The 19384-nt window shown below is 36.6% G+C and overlaps 1 protein-coding gene across 1 annotated transcript in view; it reads left to right on the forward strand.

Annotated features, from left to right (window-relative positions):
* Hsd17b4 (hydroxysteroid (17-beta) dehydrogenase 4) overlaps window positions 1–11906 on the forward strand; it is a 95840-nt gene extending 83934 nt beyond the window's left edge. Inside the window, exons 23-24 of the mRNA XM_005376550.2 lie at window positions 3040–3167; window positions 10426–11906. Coding sequence (XP_005376607.1) covers window positions 3040–3167; window positions 10426–10515 — 218 coding nt within the window. The 3' untranslated portion in view covers window positions 10516–11906. The remainder of the gene's footprint in view (window positions 1–3039; window positions 3168–10425) is intronic.
* The last annotated feature ends 7478 nt before the right edge of the window (window positions 11907–19384 follow it).

Raw genomic sequence — 19384 nt, forward strand, 5'->3', positions numbered from 1 at the left:
AGGCTCCCCGTGCGCTAGGGGCCCACCCTCAGGGAGCCAGCAGGCAGGAAGCTAGCCAGCCGGAAGACTGGCGCTCCCCGCCCGAGGCTCCCCGTCATTTTCTTTTTTTAACTCCATATTAAGAGATGTCACTTAAGTGGTAGTTGACCCCGCTCTTCACCCTCTCCCTTGGTTGTCATCAACCCACTTAAAGGAGAACAGAGTCAAAAAATGGGAACAGAACAAACAGGACAAGTTAGGAAGTAGATTAAAGTTAAACTGCAATGGTCATCTGGAATCCAGCTGTCCAGCAGCTTCTGGGAAGGGTAAACTTTGTGATAATTGTGTGACATTCTTGTAAGATTCCCAAAGATGAGGTAACAGTTACTATGGAAACCTAAAATATACTTGAACTGAAGGGGAGACCCAGATTGGTGTGGACATCTCTGGTTCCTGGTTAGAGACTGTCCATCAGCTGGCTCAATAAAGCTTTGTTTGTTCCTGCTGTTTTGGTCTTTTATGAATGCCATGCTTGTTGAACTAGCTTGCTGTATCAGGACAAAGTCAAGATGTGTCTGTGCCTAATAACACTCATGGTAGGAGGCACGGCAAAAGGAGCTCCTTTCTCCTATAGTAGCTCTTTGTGATTTGTAATGCCATCTTTTGAAATACAACATTCTCATTTGTTACCTTAACCCTCCTTCAGTAAAAGCTGTAAAGTCTGAAACTTGAGCAAACTTTTCAGAGTCTTATTATATAGAGTCAAAATTATTCATAAAATGTCTAAATTCTGCCACTAAATAAAAACTATGTGCCATCAGTTTCTTCATTTCTACACTAAGATTGGCCAGACCTTACAGGTATCTATAAATTCGTAGTAATGGTGGGTTCTCTTGGGTGAGCTGTATTATAACTATGACCAGAGCCACTACAGGATGGGGTGCTCTGTTGCTTTACCTGCAGTTTTTGTGTTCTTGTGGAGGACCGTTGCTTTCTTAGCCCTCTTTTATCAGCATTGGTTTTACCAGTGTTTTCCACAAAGAAAAGTTTTATCACTTGAAAGATTATGGTTGTAAACACTCATTTAAAGATGCCCAAGTGAATAAGAGGAAGGTAGACTGCTAAGAGCTGTTAATAACCGAGTCTGTCTTATTCCTCTAGTCTGTCATTAAGCTGTGTGTGATGTGCTTTTATTTTTGAGCTCTGTATATATATGCGCCTACTTTTATACATATAAAAGTATATGTATATGTATATTCACGTAGAAGTATATATAGAAGTATGTATATATAAAAAGTACAGATAGGGCTTCAGGCTTGTGTAGAATTAATGTGAATCTGTCAAATGCAGGAGCTTGATCTTATGTGACGTCTTCCTTTCCATTTGGGTGTAGTGCTGCTTACCTGTAACCCCAGTACTCTGGGAGATTGAGGTAGAAGGAAGGAAATTTCAGACCTGGCCTGGGCAATTTAAGAAGACCCTGTGTCAAAATAAAGAGAATGAAAAAGGGCTGGGTACGAAGTTCAGTGTGAAGGCCCTGGTTTCAATCCCTAGCGCTGTAAAACATTTTTTTCTACCCGGTCCTCCCTTTCACTCCTCCCCTTTTTAAAGTGCCATACAAGTAATACGTACTATGAAGGTCTTTTTGTATAATTGCCAATAGAAACGGTGACTTTGCTATTCATATTATAGCTCTAGTATCTCACATATTTTTGACACCATACTAGAAACTTACTGAAGTGAGTTAATGAAGAATACAAAGCAAAATGGTCTCTTCTCTTCTTGTCTTTTGCTTTTACCAAAGTGAACATTTTTTCTTTTTCTTTTTTTGTACCAGGAATCGAACTCAGGACCTTGCGCTTGCCAGGCAGGTGCTTTTGCTGCTGAGCTAAATCCCTGGCCCTGTTTTTCTTTTTTAGTTGGCAAAATTCTCTTCTTTGGAGAGTTGGAGTAATTTATGTTTATCTTTGGAGCAGGGCTTGCTAAGCACAGTGCTAAGTGCACTGGCTTTTCCTGTGCGCCTTTCTTGACCCTCAGTTGGGAGTTCTTACACAGACTAGGGAGCTATAGGATTGCAGTTCCCTGAAGTAAGACAAAGTACATTCATGAAAGGAATTGGTTTTCCTGTCTGTGTGGTCTCAGTCATACATGAGACTCTTCAGACTTTCTAAAGAATAATTTTAGTTAAAGTTCATAAATGTGTAGATAACAATAAAGTTATGTTTTTCGATAGCCTGTTTCTGGGACACATAATCCTCTTTTATTTATTTTATTATGTTCCTGGGTACCATTTAGATATCCATAATGATCACATTCATCATCAGGAATTTGTACCTGTATATGACATATCTTGATTCCTGTTTTCTCCCCAATCTCCTCCCCTCTTCAGTCCTTCTTCCACTCCTTATTTACAAAGCTTTGTTACCATTTTATCCTTTTTTAATAGTTTTTTTTCTTTTCCTTTTCTTCCTTTCTCCCTCCCCCCTCCCTGGTTCCCATTTCTTTTGAACAGTTAACCTTTTTGTCAGAAAATTCATTAAAGGAAGAGAATGTAACTAAAAACTTACAGCATTAAATACTTTATAAATAATAATATATAACAAACAAGAATATTTTTCAAATCTATTTTTATTATCTTGCTATTTGTAGAACCTCTGGTAAATTTAAGTACTTGAAAGGTGAGTAGAGTGTTATCTCTTAACTCACCAACATACAGTTATTTTAAAATTGAACTTCGCTTCTTTGTGAACTGTAGTCTGTTTGAATTTCATTTTGCTTCATTGTAATATCTAGCTCTATATTCATACTTATTATATTGTAATCCTATAAAAAATTCTGGAAAACCATTATTAATTGGACTATTTTAAAGAACTTCTATATTAAAGAAAAAGGCAAAAAAGCTTTCCTACATGGCAGATATTATCTGTAGATAAAAAGTATAGAATAAGTATGACATTAATTTGGAAACTAAAAGTTTTCTCCATTTATCTTAATTTACTGTATTCTCATATTTTGAGAGGAAAATGTGATACACATGGTTTTCTTTCTGTTTTTTCCCAGCTATTGATCTGAAAAATGGTTCTGGAAAAGTGTATCAAGGTCCTGCTGAAGGTTCTGCTGACACAACCATCATAATTTCAGATGAAGATTTCATGGAAGTAGTCTTGGGCAAGCTTGACCCTCAGAAGGTAATGATGTCAAAATTTTCATTGATTCATTATTCTTTCTTTGTTAATTGGAGCTTTAGTTGACTTTCAAATTCTGATTTATGAAATTTGTCACAACTCTGAAGAAGACAGAGTTTGGTACCAATATTATGGTTGATAAATTGTTTTTTAAATGGAGTTTCACTTGACACTATAAAACTGAGTTTTAGAATGAAATTCTCTTTACCATACAGTAAAACAACATAAAAACCCACATTTAGACTTTCTAATATCTAATATCAGTAGTTCATGCATATGAAATTAGTGGATACTCTATAAAATTAGACAGTCATTCTTGATACATAAGATGAGGAACCTTTATTTGAAATACTTGAGACTAATATGGTTCATATTTTAGAATTTTTTGTATTTTGGAATATTTGCATAGGCCTTACTGGTAGAGCATCCCCAATCCAAAAGTCTGAAACTCAAAACACTCTGAAATCTGAAAAATTTTGAGCTATGTATTAGAACTCAATGTTTTAGATTTCAGATTTTTGAATTAAGGATGCTCAACTTGTGTAAAATTAAGAATTCATTAAAAGCTAGATGTTTTTACATCTAGTGTCTTTGTGTGTATTAGCCACTTTCTTGCTGCTGGCACAAAATGCATGACACTGCAACATAAGGGAGAGTTTATTTCGGCTCACAGTTTCAGAAGACGGTCCACAGTTGGTTAGTGCCAAGGCAGAAGAAGCATGTGGAAGAGCATGGTGTGGGAAAGCTGCTCAGTCCATGGCAGCCAAGAAACAGACAGATGCATGGGAAATGGGACAAGTATCAAGAATGCACCCTTCCAGGTTGTACCCCAGTGACCTGCCTCCTTTAACCAGGCCTCATGTCCCACCAGCACACTCTGCTAAGAACTCATCAATGTCAGCTCACTGAGGTGTATAATGCCCCGTGAATGAGCCACCTTCCAGAAACCCTGACTCTGAATATATGAGACTTTGGAGGATATTTTAGGTCTGAACCATAGTGTTCAGAGGCATTTCAGTGGAAAATCATGGTTAAGAGTGCTTCTCTACTCAGGTGTGGGGATGCATGCCTGTAATCTGAGCACTTGGGAGGCTGAGACAGGAACATAGCCATGAATTTTGAGGCCAGCCTGGACTGCATAGTGAGTTCAAGGCCAGTCTGAGCTACATAGCAAGACCCTATCTCAAAGAAAGTAAGAAAAAAAAGGGTACCTTCTCTGATTATTACTAATTAATTAATGTTATTTTGAAACTTTTGGCCATTTCAAAAGAAAACAAAAAACCCCACAAAATTAATGTAGTTGTTGAAGCAATTGAATGGAAGGGAAAATCTGGTTTTTTTAATGCATGATTATGTAGTTAGAAATTCCAAGAGCATCAACTGATTTTTAGAATTAAGATGTGCAAAAATAGTTGAATGGACAATTACTAGTTTTTATTGTTAGTTTTCACATTGCAGCAACATCCAATAGAAGTGTAATTGAAAATTCACTTACAATCACAACATATAGTACAATGTTCCAGTGACTACCCTCATAAGCAAAGCACAGTGCTTATTTGAAGAAACTATACACATTTACAAAGAGCAGAATAATATGAATAAATGAAACATATTATGTTCCTGTATATAAAGAGTAATTTAGAAAGTATTACAAAATGTGTAGTGGTTAAATATAAGATCTTTAGCATCTAGCAAATCTAGGTTTGAATCTTGGTTCTGTCATGTAAAACCTCAATTTTCTCATTTATGATACCAAAGGATTGTTATGAGATCTAAAGCCAGTAATATAAATGAATAGCATAATATAGTCCTTGGCACTTTTCCGGGGATTTATTTAAAACCCACTCTGATTCAGATTGTGGTTAACATTGAACAAGTCAATACCTAGAGCTTAGCTCTAGACCACTAAAAGAAAAGAATATAATTAGGTATAAAGAAAATACAAGGTAGACCAAAGGGTGAGAGCAGTGATTGGCAAGCTTTTTCTGTAAAGGGTCACATGGTAAATATCCTAGACTTTATTGCAGCTGTTCAACTCTGCCATTGTATCATTAATATATAAACAATTGGATGTGGCTATGTTCTAGTAAAACTTTCTGTACAAAAAACAAGTAGCACACTAGATCTTGCCCCCAGGCTTCAATTTGCCTACCCTTAGGCTAGAGTGTGACAGGATAGGGGAACTATTTTAGATGTGGGTGTGTAAAAAGGCCTGATTAATATTTGAACCCAATAAAGAAATATGTCATGAGACTTAAGAAACTGCAACACCAGTAAAAGGGCCTGAGGCTTATTGGATACCTCTCACTGTGAGGAGGCCAGTAAGGCTAGTAAAATGAATAATGGAGAGAGAGGTTAAGAGTCAGATAGGAGAGGCAGGAGAAAGTACAGCTTCTTTGTAAATGGTGTTTGTAAAACTGAATAGCCACATGCATACAATTAAACCTTCATCCCAATCTCTACCCTTTACAAAAGCCAAGTTAAAATGGATCAAAAATTATAAGACCTGAAACTACTAGAAGAAAATACAGGGCAACACTTCAAGACATAAGCAAAAATTTTCTGAGTAGGACTTCAGAAACCTAGGAAACAAAGGCAAAAATTGACAGACTTGATTACATCATACTGAAAAACTTCTTCACAGAAAAGGAAACAAACAGTGAAAAGACAGCTGGAGAATATATTTTCCAGCTATTCATTTGACAAAGGACTAAAACCCAGATTATATAAAGAGCTCATAATGCTTAACAAAAAAACAAGTAACCTAATTTTAAAAAAGGGGAAATGATCTAAATAGATTCTTCTCAAAAGAAGGAAGACAAATGGCCAACAAATATGTGAAAAAATGTTCAATATGATAGTAGTTAAGGAAAAGAAAATCAAAACTATAATGAGATACAATCTCATCTAATTAGAATGGTTATTATAAAACAATACTGGTGGAGTTGTGGAGAAAAGAAACCCTTATACACTGGTGGTATGAATGTAAATGAGCATAGCTACTAAAGAGTATGGTATGAAGATTCTTCAAAAACTACCATATTATCCAGCTATCCCACTCCAGGGTGTATATGAAATTAGCATAACAAAGAGATATCTGGATGGCCATGTTTACTACAGCGTAATTCACAGTAGCTAAGATATGGGATAAGCCTAAGTTCCTGTTGCAGATGATTGATGAAGAAAATGTGATATATATATACACAGTGGTGTACTATTTAGCCATAAAGAAGAATTAAGTTATGTCATTTGCAGCAAAATTGATAGAACTGGAGGATAACCATCAAATGTTGGTTTATATACTTCAAGTCATTAAGTATTCATAATTTAAGTGGCATGCCCTTCTCAAACTTACTACCTAGCAGTCTGGTCTAAGTAGTGACTTTTTCCCTGCAAGAATTGCAAAGTATGGTTTCTGTAACTGCATAGTGAAACCTTCTTAATTTTGAAATCTCTGTCTTGTGTTTGAATGCCTATCATTTGATCTTTTTTTTTTTGGTTTTTCTCCGGTACTGGGAACCAAACTCACGACCTTGCGCTTGCCAGGCAGGCGCTTTTGCCGCTGAGCTAAATCCCCAGCCCCCTATCATTTGATCTTGATTGAATTATTTCTCGGATTAAAAAAAAAGTTTTTGCCTTTTCTCCAGTTGGTGAAGAGTTGCTTTTGAGATTAAGTTCCTGCTAGTTGACAGACAGGAAGTATTGTTGAACAAAGAAGAGTTGCATTCAAGTCCTGGCCCTATTACTTGTTGGCTTTGTGGCTTTATGCAGATTATCAGAGCTCTCTGAAATTCAGTTTTCTTATCTGTCAGAAAGGATGAGAACTGCTGAAGTATATTCTCTCTACATTGATGACTGTGATTCTTAAGTAAGATCATATGTATGGAGCTGCTTTATAATACTAAGTATATAGAGATACTGTTTTTTTTTTTTCTAGCTAGCTAAAAATCCAAGAATTGCTTCACTACTTTTTGTGGTGTTTTCTTAATTATAAAAACTATGATTTTTTTTTTTTTAATTTTGGTAGAGGGAATTTACGTTGAAGGGAAATTTAGGCAATTTGCACAAGTTTATGTAACAAGTCTGATAGAGTTAATATAGGAACATGAGAGCCTTAACACTAAGCTAAGCACTTTACATATTGTTTCATTTAACTCACATGACAAAATTTATGTTATTTAGGCACTGTTGTAATTAGTTTTTGTATATGAAGAGACTGGAGTTCAGAGAGATTGATTTGCCCATGTTCACTTACTAATAAATGGTAGAGTCTGGGTTTTAAACCAGACATTCTAATGAAATAACCATTGTGGAGGCTGTTTTCTTTAGGGCTTGAAATACTCCAAGCTCTCCTTGACTTAAGGGTTTGTGTTGAGAAGTGTGATGTGATTCTGATATCCTTTTCTTTATAGGTGATTCATTTCTTTTCTCTAACAGCTTTTTTTTTTTTTTTTGGTTTTTCTCCGGTACCGGGAACTGAACTCACAACCTTGTGCTTGCCAGGCAGGCGCTTTTGCCGCTGAGCTAAATCCCCAGCCCTCTCTTAACAGCTTTTAATACTTTGTTCTTGTGTTGAATTTCTGAAATCTTGACTATTAGATGCCTTGGTATAGATTTTTTGATCATGGCTAATTGGAGTTCTATATGCCTCAGTTACTGTATGTCAAATTCTTTTTCCATGTTTGGGAAATTTTTTGCCATTACTTCTGTGAACATGTTTTTTTATGTCATTTGTGCTACTTTCTGCTTTTTCATCTGCTCCAATCAGTCTTACATTATTCTTTACATCAGATAGCATCTGTTGGATTTTTTTGTAGTACCTTGCTATTTTTAAGAAATGTTTCTTTTTATGATTGCTCACTGCAACCTTGTCTTCCAGATCTGATATTCTGTCCTTACATTGGCTCATTCTGCTGTGCGTACTTTCAGTAGAAGTTTTAATCTCCTGATATCAGTTTGAATCTGTTTCATGGATTTCATTTCTTTCCTATGTTGGGTGTTCATGGTTTCCATTATTTTCCTAAACTCTACTATTTTTTAATCTGTATCTACTCTAGATTCACTATACCATGACCTTCATTATGGTCATCATCTCTGTAGTCATCTGAGAAATTATTTCTCATTCAGTTTTTTCTTTTTTTGCTTTTTTTTGTAATCAGTTTTTTCTAAAGCTTCATTCATCTGCTTTGTTACTTCTGCTGTTACCAGTTCAGGGAACCCAATGAGTGGCTTCTGAATTGTTCCACTTCACTGGCCCCTGGGTTTGCCTTGGGCAAGCTGGAAGTCTGGGGTTGCACCTTAATGTCTTCTCATTTTCCGCCCTTTTTTTAGTTTAATTCCTGCGTTGATGCTTGTAAATTGCTTATGGTAGGTAACTTTATTGCTAGTATTGAGAGCTCTTAGGAAATGACCACTTCTTAGAGATGTCTTTCAGGTATAGCTGGCTTTTGGGTTTTGAGTCTGTTGCAAAATCCTACATCTTCAACTGATTAAGGATGAGAAGTTGCTGCCTATTTGGCCTAGCACCTGGTTCTTTGGCACTGATCTATAGTATTGTTTATAATGTGAAGTAATCTTGGTCTTGGCATACAAGGAAGCACATTTATGTCACCTTGGCTAAATTAGTAGTCAGTAACAGTAGCATCAGTCACAGTCTAAAAACTGACAAACTGTAGTAACTATTAATTTGCTCCTGTAACAGAACAGTATGAATAAGATTTGTAGTTATATAACAAAATCTAAAACAAACTAAAAAAATATATATAGTAATAATCCCCTCAATATGGCAGTTTAACCCTGAAAGGAGAAAATTTAAAAGCAGTTGGGAGAAAAAAATAGAGAAACAGAACAAGAGGAAAAGATTAGAAACAAGGCTGTAGGACAAAATAAGATTATACAAACTTTGGGAAACTGGTGAAGAAGACAGGAAAGAAAGAAAGAAAGAAACACATAAGAATAGAACAAAACAAAAAGAAACTAGAAACATTGTTCACATTCACATAAAAACAAGAACAAACAAAAAGAGAAAGAGAAAAAGAAAGACAAAGACAGGAAGAAAAGAAGAAAGTCTACTTTAGAGTGTCTCTGCGGTCTTTGGTAGACAAAGGGTGCAGAGAGAGCACAGATCTCTGTTGATGGGGCCCAGCAAGCCAACAGTAGAGTATGGTGGGGTGGTGGAGAATCCCAGTAAGCCTCCACCTTCTGTCCCACTGAACTGCATGCTGTTTCTGGCTTCTGGCTGTAAGGCTGGGCCTGGAGTTGTTCAGCCCTCAACACTCTGGGGTCCTCCTGCCAACTTGAACTCGGCTCCCTGACCATGGGTGTCTACCATGGCTGTGGCTCTCCCTGACACTGGGAGCTACTAGATGGAAGCAACCTGCAGCTGCTCTGATTTCTGACTTCAGTTGGCCCCTTTTCATTGCGGTGCTTGGCCAATCACCCTCTTGTGGGGGACATCGGAATTGGACTAACCAGCCACTGTAGTCCACAGTGTCCACTGCTCCATTTCACTAGTGTGTTTCGGTGGAGGCCTCTGGGGTCACCAGTAATCACTGTGCCTCTACAGGTTTAAGCTACCCCTCCCACACCATGAGCTGAGGCTCAGGGAGAATGCACCACTTGCCACTTCCATCTTCTGCATTGAGGTCCCTCTCTTTACTCTCCTCATGGACTCTGATTCTCATTTCAGATCATTACTGGGCCCCAGGGACCCTCTTTCCTCCTCATTTTCTTCTTTATGTTGCTATGTTCCAGCATCTGGACTCCAGATCTTAGAGAGGCTGTTTCTCTGCTGCTCACCACTCTGCCATCTTCCTGGAAGTCCTAGCCACCATTGTGCTGCACTATCTTATTATATGGTTTTCTATTTGATGAAAATTTAATACATATTTTTAGTCTGATTTTAAAGTTCTGAATTGAATATTTTTTATTTGTAATATAGTATAAGCTTTTTTCATATGGCTTGAAATTTACATGTAAGAAGATAGTAAATATAGGAAGGGAGGTTGAAACAGGAAACAAACCTTTTAGTTCAGACAGATTATTCAGTGATTTTCTGGAGTACGCAGGCATCTTTTTTTCTTATTTATCCAAAAATATGAGCACTATGTGTAATCATTAGGCTGTCATTGCTAATAAAAAAATGCCTATGTTGTGCAGAGTTATTAACTTAGTTGTGTTCATTTTGAACAGTTGTCTTTTTCAAAAAAGAAATAAATGTGACATGATAACTCTTGGTGCTCTCTTTCTGTCTCTCTTCCAGGCATTCTTCAGTGGCAGACTGAAGGCCAGAGGGAACATCATGCTGAGTCAGAAGCTTCAGATGATTCTTAAAGACTATGCCAAGCTCTGAAGGGTCACTACCCTGCTAGTGAAAATAGAATACTCTACCCCAATATGTTTGATGATTCTGCAAAAGTGATTACAACTAAAATACAGGAGAAATTGCTTACATTTTCAGATAACTTTAGCTTTACATTTTCTACTATTTTTCATAATTATTTTTACAAAGAACTATAAGCTAGTGCATAATTATCCTTCTAGATATATAGCTTCATAAAAACAGTTTTCATCCAAATCCAGTTTCTGTAGAATTCATAACACCAATAAGTTGACAGGAAAATTAATGAATAAAAGCCACTTTGGTACCTTTTACTCCTCCTTTCTTTTTTTTTTTTTTTTCTAATTTATCAATATGCCTGTTTTAAAATGAATTTGCTATATGTCCTCTTTTTCCACACTTTGTTATAATAGGGTTCTGCTTTAAGGCAATAGATAATTCTTTGTGTTTCCAAATGGTTTTCTTTTTTCTCCCCTCCCTTTCCTTGGAAATTCTATACTTTCACATAACATTTGTAAATGTACAAAGGATATCACTTTCTTGCTTAATCAGTAACCATAAAGGTAACCACTAGCAAGTACTGTCATGTAACAGTTTTGCCTCACATTTACCTCAGTTGAAGTGTGCTGAGAAAATTTTACTGTGATGGGTTGTCTGGAGAAGTAAGCAGCAATAAATGGGATGTTAAGGCCAGAACTCATGGGCAGGAAGATTCATGGGCAGGAAGTTGATTTGGGAATATATGGGGTATTTTCAGGGCCCATACCTGTCAGGAGAAGCAAAGGAGCCAGGCCTGGTGAAGGGTGACAAGAACATAGACTGAGGGAGCTGGAGTGTAGGGACCAGGGAAGTTCTCAGAAATTTAGAATTGTGATGTATAGAAAAGTGATGGGACATAGTGGATATCCTTAATATATTACTGATTTGATGAACAAGACAAGTAAAGGCACAGAAGAAGAGTTGCATATTTCACACTTTTACCTTGGTCTTATGAGCTGTCTAGAACATTGTAAAATTGGTCTTAATTTGAAATGATCCACTGTTCTGCCAATGGAAGTTGTAGAAAGCAGTGCCAGTTTTAAGTATTGATCTTTTATTGTACTAAAAACCTGTTGAGCTTAGAAAAGCTTTGTGTCAATAGAAGTAACATATCAAAATAAATCAAATGCTACCATACATTAATGACAGTGTTGACTGTGTACCGTAGATATTTAAAAGTTATGTTACTATGTTTTAATAATTTTACTAATCTCTGTGATCTTAAAAATCAGAGATGTACTTTTATCCACATTTGCAGATTATTAATGTTACTTAATCCTTCTATAATTTGGTAATGTTGAATGCACTATCCTCAACTTGTTACTTTCCTCTTCCAGTGAGAAATACATTAACTTCTTAATGAACATATTTCCTATTCATCTCTTTTATGATTTCCTTTGCCCCCAACAAAGTTCATTACCCACAGATTCAGTGCCCAAGGTTTTTACTGAGAGCTTGTTCACGTAGCCTTCCTTACCCTGAGCACATAGCAAAATTCTAACCTACGAGAAGGAAAGCAGGTGTTCAGGGTAAACCCATGTTGTTTGTATGAAGAGTTGGGTACAGAAAGCCACTCAGGGAATTGTAGAAGCTTTCCCGAAAAAGGTTCAAGATGTTAGCCATGGACCTACCTTGAAGAAACACTTTTCTACATGTAACATCCTCAAGGCCTGCTGTTTTAACTTTTATTCAGATAGGATCAACCCCACCGAAACTACAAACCCTAAGAGCAATTCAGGCGAAATAGAAAAACTACAAGCCTTAGCTAAAAGTCAGTTTAGATTTATATTACATGTATAGGCAGTGGCTAAAGATGCCTAATCTAGACATTGGGGCTAACAGCTTTAAACAATGAGATAGCTGGGCTGGGGATATAGCTCAGCAGCACAAGTGTGTGCCTGGTAATCGCAAGGTCCTGAGTTAGATTTCCAGTACAAAAACAAAAAATAACATACCTGAGCTGGTAAAATGTTGATGTACTAAATTTCTTAATTTAACCCCTATGAGAGCTGTCCTGGAACCCAGCTTTTCTCAGATTGATTATATAACTTGAACCCATAGCTAAAAAGAACTGAAAAATTGTATCAAGGACCATGGGTTGTTGGGAGCATGGTTTTGAAGGTAGTATGAAAAAAACATAAACCAGAAAACAAACTGTCACTAGTATTTGCAGTGATAATGTATGAATTATATATCAATGTATAATCTTATGTAACTTATATACTAATATATAATTAATATATACAGATACATATGATATAAAGTATATTTAACATTTTAAAATATAATGTATATAAAATACATTAAAATTTTAATGTATTTTTTAAAATGTAATTTTTAAAAACTAAAATTATAAAACCACTCGTAGTTTGTTACTTCACAAGAAGAGGCTGGGATCTAGTATCTGTGCTGCTAAAGCGAGCACAGAGGCTGGGCTGTTAGAGTTCATTTTTGAGGCAGGATGTAGCACAATATTGAGAGCCATTGGTTTAGAAAACTTGTTTCACAAGACAATGTGGCTGAATAGAGCTACTCAGAGCAATTCAACTGAAAACAGGTAATTGGAAGAAAGAGGCACACACATTTTGAAATGAAAATCCATCTGAAATAAGATACTCATAGATCAAGCAAAACATAAACAACTTAAATTGGGCAGGCAACCCACACAGCTGTTGGTGGGTCACTGATTGCAGGTGAATTCTCACCCTAGGTGGAAAGTAGGAAAAAAAAAATGAATACACTAAAATAGTGTAATTAAATCAAGCCACACAGAATGGATTTAGGATATAAGGTCCCCTGCCTCTTCTGATCGTCCTCCAAACAGAGGATGCTGCACCCAAGAAGTAAATTCTGCCAGCACACACAGGAGCAAATGAACTCCTCCCTGATGATCAGTTTTCCCTTTTTCTTTTCTTCCCTTTCCTTATGCACCAGAGCTCTATCTGGAACCTCTCAGGACAAGATTAAAGTGTATAGTAAATCGAACAGCTAATCCCTGACCCATGGTTAGAGGTACAGGAATTAACCTTGCACCATAGGACTGTGCAGCCTGGCACTGTCCCCATACTGGGAGCAGGAACAAAAAAAAGCCTACAGCAACTCACCCCACCTCACCTGATGAAGTTACAGACTACCATGGAGGCAAGTAGTGGTACCAGTGGACTTCATAAAGCAACAAATGGGAAGTTAGCATTTCCCCTTCAAGAGAGCAGTAAAAATTGAGACTGAACAGCCTTGGACCTTGGCACCTGCAGGAGCAGAGGGTCAGACCACATCACAGCACCCCACCCCACCCTTCAACAGACAACCTGAGAGGACAGAGACTTGCCAGTGGAAGAGGAACAGAGAGGTGAGCAAGGACTGGGAGATGGGAGTGGGACTGGCCCCCTGTCTCTGTCTGAAAACAGTACAGCAACTGGGGGAGAGACAGAGAAATGGTACGGAAACAGGCCACTAAGGGACATACAGAAAGTACTGGTTAAAAGCTGGCCTCAGGCTGCCACATCTGGAAGCCAAGATCAGCCTCACACACAGCACAAACTCTGCTGCAGGCTTGGAAGTGTTACCCAGTAGTTTTGGGCTCAGTGGACACCAGAGAAATTTTGGTTTTTATTGTATATTTTTTTCTTCTTTGCTGATTTGTTTTCCTTTTTTTCCTCCCTATTTTACTTACATTTCTGTTCTAAGGTCATCTTATTTCATTTTTTCTTCAGTTTATCTCTAGATTTAATCATATTTTCATGTGAATGAATAGTCTCAAATTTTTCTGGTTAACTTTGATAATCACCTGTTACTCCTTCACTCTTTCTCTAGTTTCCCAAAGCTTATGTGATCATGCTTTGTCTTCAGCCTTGCTTCTACTATATTTCTCTTTAGTTATCTCTCTTTTATCCACTATCCTTCTTAAATTTCCCCACCACGGGGTAAAACCACTCTAGCAAGGGGAAACCCCTTCTGTAACAATACTGGGAAGCACTGGGATAATAACCTCATCACAGCGCAGCTTCAAAGAACTGGGGACTGAATCAAATAGATACCAACATCTCACTCTTGATAGATTGGGAGGGTAAGCTCTTGGGACAGATACAAACCAAGAACTTCCTACACACAGAAGACATTCCTGAATAACAGACATTTTGTAGGGAGACTTTGATACGAGTGATAAAGCTACCATGAAAACTTACGAGAAAATAAATTTTAAGAATAGAGAAGACACAGTAGCAAATGTAACCTCAGACCTCCAGTCCACCCATGACAAATTCAAGACAAGATAGAGGAAAATGGAAGACACAAACATAAAATTTCAAAATGATAGGAACTAAAGTAAACAAATCCATGTGGCTATAAAGGAAATCAGATCAGAAATCTCTCAGGTTAAAAAAAAAAAGCAATGATAATGATAATGAAGTAATTGCTCAGCAAATATAGAGTAGACATTTAAAAACAACAAGGAGAAGGAAATAATGGAAATTATAGGAAAATTTATGAGTCCCAGTTTTTTATAGGAAAAATCATGAGTCCCAAGAGCCCAAGAGTCCTTTGCCTCTGCCCCAACTTCTGACCACCTCAGGAATTTGGAGAGGAAGATGTAGTGTAGTTGGCCCAACACTGAGTTCTCTGGAATATGCAACCCCGGTAAAAACAAGCAACTAATTAGAACAGATATGACATCCTAGCTAAAGTAGTATAATTAGTAATAGCAATAACATCAAGCACAGCTTAAAAATTGATGAACTAGAGCTGGGGATTTAGCTCAGCGGCACAGCGCCTGCCTGGCAAGCGCAAGGTCATGAGTTCAATTCCCGGTACCAGAAAAAAAAAATTGATGAACTGTGTTAACTATTAATTTTGGACCTTAAACCATAGAAGCAAAATCTACAGTGATATAACAGAACCCACTATAAATTGGAAGGTTGAATGTAAAATGTTTCCCCTTGCTAGAGTGGTTTTTACCCCGTGGTGGGGAAATTGTCCATAAACTTTAGAACAAAGCAAAACAAAACAAATAGAACAATAGGAAACAAAATCCAAATAGAAACATCAGAAGAAAAGGCAACACTACACAAAAAAAGATTAATTGGAAAAGTGAACAATCAGAAGACAGCACAAGTGGCATAAAAACCTGTTCACAGAAAAGATTCTCAGAAAGTTTCCCATATACAGTAATACTTTGGTTCACAAACACTCCTGTTTGCAAAAAATTCAGTTCACAAGCTCTGCATTAGGTGACAAACATGACCACAGCCATCTTCCCCACACAAACAAAACAGCCTTCTTTCCCCAAATCATAAAATAAGTTCATAAACTGAGGCACCGCTGCATAGGAAAAGAAACATACAGGTAAGTGAGGCATATAGAGAACCTTTCCATGCCACATAATCCTCAAGTATCAGAAGTCCATCACAAAATCTTAAAAGCTGTTAGAGAAAAGCAATGAATCACATGTAAGAATAAACCCATTGGAATTACAGCAGACTTACGAACACAAACCTTAAATGCCAGAAGTTCTTGGAACGTAGCATTTCAAGCCTAAAAAATAACTTGAACCCAACTTACATGTCCTGCAAAACTTTTCTTCAAAATTTATGGAGAAATAAGGCATTTCTGTGACAAGGAGTACCTCAACAAATTAATAACCACCAAAATAGCATTACAAAAAATTTTCAAGATGATCTTAGACAATGAAGCCAATAATGGCAATATAAGTGAAAAAGAATGACAGTGCCTGGCAGGAAAAGCAGCTAAGCAAAAGGGTATTGTACTACTAATATCTATTAGTTGACTGATAGGAACAGTTAGTGTTTATATTGTTTGATCAATCTTACATGCCTATATTTGGTGATTTGAGCAACTACTTCGAAGATAACAATATGAATATAATAATCATTGTTAATTTCATATCTTGTTTTGAAATTCTGTATCATTTTTATTTTTTTATTCTCTTTAAAAAATCAGAAACAAGAAAATTATTCAATGATAGGAATAAGTTTATACCTTTCAGTAATATGAATGCTTTCAAGCCCCCAATTAAAAGACAAATTGGCAGAAGGAATCAAGAAACAAAGCCCAATGATATGCAGTATAAAGCAAGGACAGCTATCCTAATTTAAGACAAAGTGAATTTCAAGTCAAACTCATCAGAAGAGACAAAGAAGGTCACTACAAATTGATTAATGGAACAACAGGATAAAATAACAATTATAAACATATACACCAAACACTGGTGCACCCAACTTCATAAAACAAACACTATTGGACATGAAAAATCATATAAACACCAATAAAATTGTAATGGGGGATCACAACACCCCACTGCCACAAATAGATCAACTAGACAAGAAAATGCTTAGGAATTAACCTAACCAGGAAAGTGAGAAACCTCCACAACGAAAACTATAGGTATTCTGAAAAAGGAAATAGAAGAACATTGGAAAATTGAAAGATGTCCCCTGTTACTGGATAGGCAGGACCAATATAGTAAAAATGGCTATACTTCCAAAACTGTTATACAGATTTAATACACTCCTAATCAAAATACCAATAGCCTTTCTCACAGAAGTAGAGAAAACAATCCAAAAATTAATGCAGAACCCAGAAGAGACCTAGAAATGCAAAAGCAATTCTGAGAGACAAGGACAAGGAAGAAGCATCATAATTCTAGACTTCTAGTTATACTATAAAACTACAATAATAAAAACAGTACGGTATTGGGAACAAACAAACAATAACAATAAAATAAACCCCCCTAAACAAAACAAAAACAAAAAGCCCAGACTTGTGTGGACCAGTGGAGCAGAACAGAGGATGCAGAAACAACTCCAGGCACACTTAGCTACCTTATCTTTGATAAAAGGGCCAAATGTTTTTTGCTGGAGGAAGGATAACCTCTTAGCAAATGGTCCTGGGAAAACTGACTATTGACATGTCAAAGATTGAATCTAAATCTATATCTCTCATCACGTACTAAACTAAAATCAAAATAGATTAAGGATCTTAATATTAAAACAGAAACAATCCGCTGGAAGACAAAATAGGTAAAACTTCAAAAGTATAGGTATAAGCAAAGACTGTCTGAATAGAACTCTGCTTGCATAAGAAATAATATCAAGAATAAGGAAATAGGATTGCATCAGATTAAAAAGTATCTGCACAGCAAAGGAAACCACCAACAGATTGAAGAGACAACCTACAGAATGGGAAAAATATTTTTGCCAGCTACTCAGACAAAGGACTAATATCTAGAATATATGAAGAATTAAAATAACTTAGATTCCCACAATTAAAAGTCTCAAGGGAAATGAGCAACTGAAATGAAAAGGTGCTTCTTAGAAGACCTTTTACAAATGGCCAATAAATACATTTTAAAAAAGGTTCAACATCTCTGGCCACTAGAGAAATGCAAATTAAAACAACACTGAGATTCCATTTCACTCCAGAAATAATGGCTATTTTCTTTTTTTTTCTTTTCTCTTTCTTTTTGAGACAGGGTCTTGCTATGCAGTTTAGGCTGGCCTTGAGCTCACTTTGTAGCCCAGGCTGGTCTTGAACTTGCAACGATCTTCCTGCCTCAGCCTTCCGAGTGCTGGGATTACAGGCATGCGCCACCACTCCCAGCATAGTGGATATTTTCAAGGAATCAGTTAACAAACACTGAAGATGCTTCAGGGGAAAAAGGAATATTTGTTCCTGGTTGGCATGACTGTAAACTGATGTAGCCTATGGAAATCAGTATGGAGACTCACCAAAACACTAAAATTAGAAACTCCATTTGGGCCATCCGTTTCCCTTATAGGTATCTTTCTGAAAGAGTTAAAGACATCATATTAAGTAATACATGCATACCAATGTTTATAGCAGCACAATTTATAATAGTTAAATCTTGGAAGCAGCCTATATGTCCATAAACAGATGAATGGATAAAGAAAATACACAAGATAGCACTACTTTGCCATAGAGAAAGATAGACATAAGTTTTGTAGGAAAATGGATGCACTGGAGACTATAATACTAAGTGAAGTAAATCAAACGCACAAGCTTAAGTAGGACATGGTTTCTCTTATATGAGAAACCCAATAAATAAATAAAGTACAAAATAAATAAAGGAACAGATCTTTCTCAAAGGGGAAGTGGATCAGGAGATGGATGGAGGAGTGAGGGAGGAGAGAGGAAAGAGATGAAAAATGAATCAAGATGTGTCATGTATGTGTACCAATCCCTGTGAGGAATGTAATCATTATGGGCTACAAACTTATACTGATAAATTAAAATTGAAGAAAAAAGAAATGAAAGAGAAGTAAAGTCTTTCTTAGATAAGCAGAAAAAGAGAATCCATCACCATCTGAAACAACTCTACAAGAAATACTAAGGGAATCCTTCATTAGAAATGATAGGATGATAACTACCATTCTGAAAACACATGAATACTCAAAACTCACTAGAAGAAGAGGTACATAACAGAGAGAAGAGAATAAAATCGCATTACAACAGGGAACTAGCAAGGCACAAACAAACGTAAAAAGAAGTAGAACTTTACAAAGAATGTATAAAAGAAGTGGAAACAATAAAATGATAGGAGGAAGTTCATGGTGATCGATGATAAACTTGAAAGTAAATGGATTGAATTCAGCAATCAGAAGACTGAAAAAATGAGTTTTAAAAGACCCAGGTATATGTTGCCTACAAGAAGCTCATTTCATTGTGAAGATACACATAGGCTGACGGTGAAGGCTTGGAAAGGGATATACATGCCAATGGAAACAAAAACAAGCAGGTGTAGCGATACTCATGTTAGATAAAACAGATTTAAAAGATTAAAGAGACAAAGAAGGTCGTTATATGTTGA

The sequence above is a fragment of the Chinchilla lanigera genome, unplaced genomic scaffold, assembly GCF_000276665.1.
Source record: "Chinchilla lanigera isolate Chin_1 unplaced genomic scaffold, ChiLan1.0 scaffold00007, whole genome shotgun sequence".
Taxonomy (NCBI): Eukaryota; Metazoa; Chordata; class Mammalia; order Rodentia; family Chinchillidae; genus Chinchilla; species Chinchilla lanigera.